This window comes from Neolamprologus brichardi, chromosome 16, assembly GCF_056152115.1.
Source record: "Neolamprologus brichardi isolate AB-2024 chromosome 16, ASM5615211v1, whole genome shotgun sequence".
In the NCBI taxonomy this organism is placed as follows: Eukaryota; Metazoa; Chordata; class Actinopteri; order Cichliformes; family Cichlidae; genus Neolamprologus; species Neolamprologus brichardi.
Genome location: NC_142119.1, coordinates 24,229,863 through 24,237,960, shown reverse-complemented (window position 1 = coordinate 24,237,960; position 8,098 = coordinate 24,229,863). Strand labels below are relative to the sequence as shown.

At 39.4% G+C, this 8,098-nt stretch overlaps 1 protein-coding gene across 1 annotated transcript; it reads left to right on the top strand.

Moving 5' to 3' along the window:
• The first annotated feature begins 1,637 nt into the window (after nt 1-1,637).
• hoxd9a (homeobox D9a) lies at nt 1,638-3,346 on the top strand. Its single transcript, XM_006788450.3, has 2 exons — nt 1,638-2,228; nt 2,728-3,346. Exons 1-2 carry the CDS (start codon nt 1,661-1,663, stop codon nt 2,970-2,972), a joined length of 813 nt encoding a protein of 270 aa, XP_006788513.2. The 5' UTR covers nt 1,638-1,660; the 3' UTR covers nt 2,973-3,346.
• The last annotated feature ends 4,752 nt before the right edge of the window (nt 3,347-8,098 follow it).

Here is an 8,098-nt window from a genome sequence, read left to right as displayed (position 1 = left end):
TCTTGTTTTAGATTTGTCCGTGCTACACGGTCTCTGCTCGGCAGATAGCCTGCTTCAGTTTTAGCAGCACTGTGAGTATCCGAAATTAATTTGCACTGACGCAAGCATTGTTTTCCTTCAAAAAAACAGTCCCATTCCGAGCAGGAAAAGGCAAGAAAAAGAACAATTTCCTCCGAGCTTGTTGCACAAAACAGCAGGCAAAACAGTGTGAACGCGTCCCTCATTTGTGTTTCCAGTTTCGCCAAACGTTTGTAATTATGCCGCAACTTCATCGGAAGACGAGCCGAAATAGTTTGTTTGTAGACTTCCAACACTTTTAATCTAATCTTCTTAAATTCAGAAAATATATTCTCACACTCATTTAAGCGTAGGCTACTCGAGGAAGGCTAGTTCTGGCTAAAAACGACTTAAAAATAAAATCTAAGTAAAATCAGTATGAATAACAAGATATAATTCCTTTAAAGTCTATTTGGATGCAAAAGAAAAAGCTCAGCAAAAGCATGCGAAGATGGCTGATTGTGTAATGGAATAAAGTTGGTTTAGCTTTTGCGTGCAGGCCTGTTTATAATTAAACTCACTGCCTATAAGGATTAGAGGACGGAGTAAATTACTTTCGGCTCTCCCTTTCTTCGTGGCGAAATCAGCCTTCATTTTCATCTCTAGAAAATAACTTCGTGTGGCCTTCTTAGCTTGCCACAAATCTGTTTCAAGCGTCTGATAACGTAACACAATTTCTGATCCCCTCCTCAGATTTGACCTAGTTCTTATCTCCAAGTGTTCACTGAAGGTCGAGACATTCTGCCTTACACAGTGCGAGAAAATGACATACTGAAAAAAGTAGGTAAAAAAGTAGAAGAAGAAACATGGCAAGATGTGCAGGCTATTAGTGCTAAATTGCACCTTTCAGAGAGCAATACACACATGGACTCCTCCAAGTCTTTTTTTATTGACGGCATGTATAATCACACGCACCTCGTAAAACATTTATTGATACATTATTACTCTCCTTTCAATGAATATAATAATTTCACGAGTGCTGCTGTTTCCGCCTCAACTTAAAAAATTAAACCAACTCAGAAAATACGTTTCCTTGCCAAAATATTAACAATGGATACACCGCACTGTGAGCTGAAATGGCGTCTTTTTTATTTTACAACATGTTATTACATCTATTTTACGAGGACTCTGTAAGTCCATAAACCATTTTACTGGGATTGAGGGTATCGGGACAGGACGATATTAGAAGAGCTTTTTCCCCCTTGAAGGATTAAGACAGAAGGAATCCGTGTTTTTGGACGGCGTGTGTGCTTTTTGGTGGAAATGTCTCTTACTCCTTTAAAAAACAGAACGACAGACTGTAGGTTTTGTTGAAACATCCTCACATCTTCATTAAAAAAGGGGCATTTTATTTGAGCGTTAGTTTTCTCCCACTAGTCACATCAGAATGGGCTTTTTATTATTTGAGAAATGAAAAGCTAAATTAAACCTGACGAAAAAAAAAAGGGGGGGGGGGGGGTGAGCAAGGGCAGGATTGATTTACTCGCTGTATTGGTAAATATGACCACGTGATCCATGTAACCAATCCCTGTAGATGCGGGCCAGCAAAATACTATGATTGTTCATAAAGGGAAGCTTCCCGTAACAGTGCAACCCTTATTATATGAGTAGGAAGCCATCAAAAATGTCTTCCAGTGGCACTCTCAGTAACTGCTATGTGGACGCTATAATGGGGCAGGAGCCGGAGGATGTGTACGGTGCACGCTTTATTCAGGCTCCACACGCGATGACCCCGAGGCCGTCAGGTGCTGGGGACAACGCAGACTTTTCCTCGTGTAATTTTGCACCGAAATCCGCTGTTTTCTCGCCGTCCTGGTCCTCAGTTCATCCTCAGGGGATTTATCATCCATATGTGCACCACCACCACCACCAGTCCCATCTGCCTGCGTCGGACGGGAGATACGTTAGCGTCCGACCGTGGATGGATCCCATTTCGAACCACGTTTCGTTCGCCGGATTCCCCTCCAGCAGTCGGTCGTACGGGACAAAGCCAGAGGTCTTGCCAGCTAAATCTTCAGATTGTGACACGTTGGAAGCGGAGGTTCGGCCGCTCGCTGGCGAATTCACGTGTGGAGTATCGGAGTGTCCAGAAAAAGCAACCAAAGAACACAGTGGAAGTGAGCTTTCGAGCCACAGCGAACCCAAAGAGGAAAAACAAAAACTTGACCCAAGTAAGTAAATGAAATAGCCGGTGCTGATTTACAACTTTAAGAACTGTGTGAGCCGGGTGTGTAAAACTGGAGTTTTTACTAACCTATAAAAGTGTCTCGTAGTATACTGTTGCTCCGAAAGGGGAGAACCCGCCCTACAAGGGTTATTGCAGGGATCCTAATGTTTTTCATGTCACGGGACACCCGAAATAGATACACAACTTAATATTTCGATAAGACTGGATCTAAGGAGACTTTATACCTAAGTACATATCTGATTTATTCCCCTCTCTTGGTGCACGGGGGCAATCAGTACAAACAGGAAATCATGTAATCGAAATAGTCCTCTTTGGACATAACAAGCAACAGTTCTCATTTTCTTTTGCTTCAATGAAACCGACCGCAAGTCTCTGAGCCCCATTTCAGGAAAAACAATGGCTACAGTTTATTAAAGGTAACAATAAAAAGGGGGAAAAAACCAAACAACTAATCACATGTGTATTTACTTTATGTGTTTTAGGTAACCCTGCAGCAAATTGGATTCACGCACGCTCGACGAGAAAGAAGCGATGTCCCTACACAAAATATCAGACTTTAGAGCTAGAGAAGGAGTTCCTCTACAACATGTATTTGACAAGAGACCGGCGCTATGAAGTCGCTCGCATACTCAGTTTAACGGAGAGACAAGTGAAGATCTGGTTCCAGAACAGGAGGATGAAAATGAAGAAGATGAACAGAGAGAGGAACGGCAAGGAGCAGCTATAAGTCCGGTGCTGGTGCCGTTTCACACATTCTGACGTTTGTACCAAGGAAGCCATGTGAACAATTATAATGATTTTTGATAGGAGCCTCCTTAGCCATTTTAATTTTTTTAATGTTATTATTATTATTAATTTTTTTTAAAACATTTATTAAGTGTCAGCGTTCTGGGGTTATTTGGCCAAATATGCATCACACGTGCAAAAAATTCACCTTGATGAGACCCACAGAGGATTTGTCGAACAATGTTTCAAGCCAACTGACGCAACAAAGTTGGATGTTTACGCAGCAGGAGACATGTATGTGTATTGCTGTTATTTGGAGTTGTATATATATATATATATAAATATAAATATAAAAAGAATTCAGAGCAACTACTTCGACTGCTGTCTATGTCACTACACACACGGGACGCAGTTTCAGTAAAGCGAGAATTTACCCAGTTTTAACGACTTTTTGCTTAAAATCTTTGTTTTTAAAACCTCCTAAATTATTTTTTAAGCTTTCATACAGTTCATGACAAGGTGCCATGTTTGGGAAAGGAAAAATCTTTTAGTCTAAATCAAAAATAAATGCATAAAGATTGTATCCTTTATTCGTATTTTTGACTTGTTGACGTAAGCACCTTGTTCTTTAATTTATTTGTATTAGACCAAAGCATATCCCCTAAGGCCTTACTTATCCAAATGCGGTTTATCGAGGCCACGTAACCTAATAGAGAACAGCACTATTTAACATAATATTCAATGTGTAATGGCTGGATGTTCTTACTAGCAGCCCACATATTCAAATTATATTAACCCCCACTAAATATCATTTAAAACATTTTTAAAAATAACTTTAAAAAACGGAAGATTTTAGTGTTTTTTTGAAAAGTAGTGCTCCAAGTTATAAAATGTTTGCTATTGGGAGAGGTGTTGCGGCGAATTTCCAATTTATGGTCCAACTTGTACGAACAATTACTTTAAAGCAGGAAGAACCGCGGTCCAATAAAGCTATAGAAATGGCTAGACGTCTGGCCTAAATTACTTTATGGGCCTGGCCAGTAATTACGCTCTCCTTTGAAAAACCCTTTTTCCTGGGTGTTTGCGTCTGTTGCTGACAAACAGAGTGTAGACACTTTTTCATGGGGTGTCTGGTCGATGAATTGTTTTAGAGGAAATTACCCCCCACCTTAATGGTCACGTGTATTCATCAATTGCACTTCCCACCGATGGGAAAAAAAACTTAACTTTGACTGCTGTGTGGTGCAGTCTTATCTTCTGATGGCTCCGTGTACTGAAATGGTGAAGAAGAGCATGTGTCTTAATTGTACTTTACGGGCAGGAGCTAACACGATTTGTTTTTCTTTGTTCTTAAACTTGAAAACACCTCCAGTGGAACTTGTTGATTAAAACAGGAATCCAGAAAGTTGCAGATCTAAAAGCAATCTGTTTACCTTTATTGGAGCTTCAGGGCCCCTGGAAAGAATACCGGGAGCGCTAGAGGGCGATGTTGTCCTTTAAGTCTCAGCTAAAGCAGCCTATTCACAGCTGGAACACGTAGACAAGGCAAGGGCCGTACCATTGTCCATGTTTTTACTGATTTATATCATAAACGTCTTATGCCCTGATGAACGTGTGTGAAGAAGAACGCGCTACTTTTAACAGTTACAAAGCCCCATTTTTCTAATCGGTTATTGCAGCACCCTTATACTGATTTTGAAATCTCCTGACAGCTCCCAGGCCCCATATTTCAGCAATATGTCACACATTTGCACAAAGGAGAAGCCAAATGTAATCGTTAGAGAGAAGACTTTCTGAAGGCAGAAGCAGACTCAGCCCACCGTGTAAATGCAGAGAAAATAACAACAGAGACACTGATCTTTCACAGATGTTTTTTTTTTCCTTTAAAGGGCATGTCTCTGAGCCTCGTCGTTTTAATATTATTATTAGCCTGCTATTGTTATTGTTAAATAACCAGCGAAGTAGCCTGTCGTTTTTAGACTGTCCCACAGCGTCCTGCTTGTTGTGATACTATTAATAATATGACTAATACTTAAAATGTAAACTGTAGTGCTGTGTGTTTCATTAAAGCTTCACAAAGCTCACATTAAAACAAGTAATTACAGTTTAAAAATGGCGTCAATTCACTGACAATAAAACACACCAAGTACACTCAGATTTAGCTTTCTTTTTATATATAAATCCAAGTTGTTTTGCTTTATTTTTACACCTTATACACTCATTTCATGAAATAAAATGCAGCGTATCCTTCTTCTGCTGGTTGTGCGTTTTAGCGCAGTTATGGAGTCATAAAGAGATGTGGCAGCACATACTGCTGTGACCAGATAGAGTAAGCATCACTTTTGTAATCACTATTGAAACGGCTGAACTACTGTTTACACACACGAGGAATGGATCGAACTCTGTCTCTGCAAAGGAAGCTGCTTACCCTTTAAATAATACGAATAGTTAGAGACCGTACTGGTTCAATTACGGGTTCAAAGGAGAATAATAGACCTAGAAGGAGCATGGGAGTAACATTTTAGTACGTCTGTCCGTCTGACGTTATTGTGTACAATCACTACAGCAGGACAAAAACAGCAGAACAGGCCTGCTTCCATCAGATTATATATATATATATATATATATATATATATATATATATATATATATATATATATATATATATATATATATATGTGTGTGTGTGTGTGTGTGTGTGTGTGTGTGTGTGTGTGTGTGTGTGTGTGCGTGCGTGCGTGCGTGCGTGCGTGTGTTTGTATACATACTGTGAACAGGGACAGCTTTTTAGTGAGCACTGCGCTGCATGCAGACTTTTCCCGTATTAATGTTATGCGTGTAGGCCAAGATAATCAGGGCAATTTAACATAAAAAAAGAGTAAAAAGTGATAACTTTATTAGAAAAAAACGACGTAAGACACATAATACACCTTTTTATTTTATTTTATTTTATTTGATATTGTTGGGAGAACTGTGTGTACATTAAAAAAACGAAGAAAAGAAGAAGACGAAAAGAAAACAAATGTGATGTATGAGTTTTAAAGTTCGCTTGTCAGGAATGCATTTTAATGTCTCCTCTCCACCACTCATCCCAATATAATTTTAGATTTTTAAAATGTTTTTTTTTATTGATGTATTGTTATAAATATGCTTATGAATTTAACCGCTTTCGTTTTCATAGCGACTGCAACGAAACAAGCATAAAACATGACTATATATATTCTAGATCCTATTCAACAGAACCTGGACGTTACACGGTGTTTCTATGAGAATAGAGCTGCGGATGAATATAGAATGACAATGCGGAGGAACACTAAATGACACCTCTCCAAAAGCGAATGAAACACTGCGGTTTGATAAAAGTGTGGGTAGGCAGCCTCTGGCTAATCAGGAGTAATGTGACGAGGAATTTGTAGCTCAGAATGGGTCACAAAGACAGATACACTGTGCATGGCAAATAATGACACAAATTTGCCTGTAAGCATTAACTTAGTTCACCCCCCTTTTTAATCTTTAGTTTCTTGAAGGCAGACTTTGACATGATTCCAGGATCTGAATTTATGGCTCTGAGAAAATCAGTGTCGGCCTATCAATAAGCATGCAGCACTAAACGTGTCAGTGAAAGCCACTTGGCAAAAGAAGGAGAAAAAGAAGAAGAAGAAAACGATTTTTAAACTTTGCAAAGCCCTAAATGTCGTTTGCAGAATAACTGATATGTGATTGATTCATTTATATAAATGTATATTATGTGGCATGCCGAAACGCTTAAAGTCGTACAACAAGATATGTGTGTGTGTGTGCGTGCCTGCATAGATAGATAGATAGATAGATAGATAGATAGATAGATAGATAGATAGATAGATAGATAGATAGATAGATAGATAGATAGATAGATAGATAGATAGATAGATAGATAGATAGGTTAAAAGTACAGTAAAACTGCATCAGTCTATTTCCCTCCAAAAGAAAGGCCTTCAAGTGTAGTCTACATTACAATAACGTCATAGTCGCAATGCAATGTGATTCAACAAATCCTGAGGTCTTGCATCGTTCTCCCTCTTTCACGGGGACACACGCGGGGAGAGAGAAAGGAAAGGGAGCTATAAGACAGGAAACCAGAGCCATTGCTCGGGCTAGCCTAACTATAAATCGCACAGTGCTTTCTCTGGCGTGCCACCAGATGAACGAGACTGAAATATATGACATTCCTCTTTGGTGCAGTCGTAGACACATGTGCAGAGACTGCATGCAGTTGCAGTATTTAGGTCTTTAAGTGTCGAGTTTCAATTACACGAAAAAACTTTCACACCATAGTGTATCTCTGTCTCTAATAATAAACAACAGCTGGCCTGTAAGAGCGTGGAAAAAAGCCGCTGATATGCAATATCATTTGGAAACACAAAAGTCCCGCATCCGTTGAAAATCTGTCCTTCAGGACAATGACTGAACATCCACGGGAAAAGGCCGGCGACAATGCATTAGACTTTTAATGAGGGAAAAAAGGTGTAAATTATACTTGCTGGTTTTATTGTGTGGCGTTTTCCTAGCATCTGCTGCACAGGCCGTGAACTCACAGATGAAAAATAAAATAAAGGCACAAAGTTGTTCTGTATTTTATACAAGAAATATTTGGTTTCTCAAAAGATTTTGTTTCATAAAATCTCCAGTTTCTGCAAAACGTTAAACATCAACGTGATCTATGGCAAATTATGCATTTTAACACTGTAATATCCAAACCTTGGACCAGTTTGATGTTGCCAAATATTTAATAAAAAAAAGATTAATCTCATATACTTAATCAGACGCGTTTCTCAGTTGTTCTGTACACTTTGCATGAAGTTTTAGATTTTTGAGTGATGCAAACGACGACAGAAAAAAAACAGGGGGAAAAGCTCTTGCTTGGGGGACCTGGTGGGGCTTCTGCTATTATGCGCCAAGATGGGGAGAATTGCTGCAGTCCAAATTCCTTTTTGTGAGGGGACAATTTACAACTTGGTAATAGACCTTTTTATGTGCCTCCATCGCCTGTCATTGGATGCCACTGGTCATGTGCGAGAGGCAAACGTCTTCATGGCCCTTTTCCTGATTTCCCTGGCGATTTCCCCCCACTGCATTCTGTATCACGTT

Excerpts from the sequence above, each read along its gene's own strand:
- hoxd9a (XM_006788450.3), top strand. The coding sequence starts at position 1,661 with ATGAGTAGGAAGCCATCAAAAATGTCTTCCAGTGGCACTCTCAGTAAC. Across the intron at positions 2,229-2,727 it reads AAAACAAAAACTTGACCCAA|GTAACCCTGCAGCAAATTGG; the intron begins GTAAGTAAATGA and ends TATGTGTTTTAG.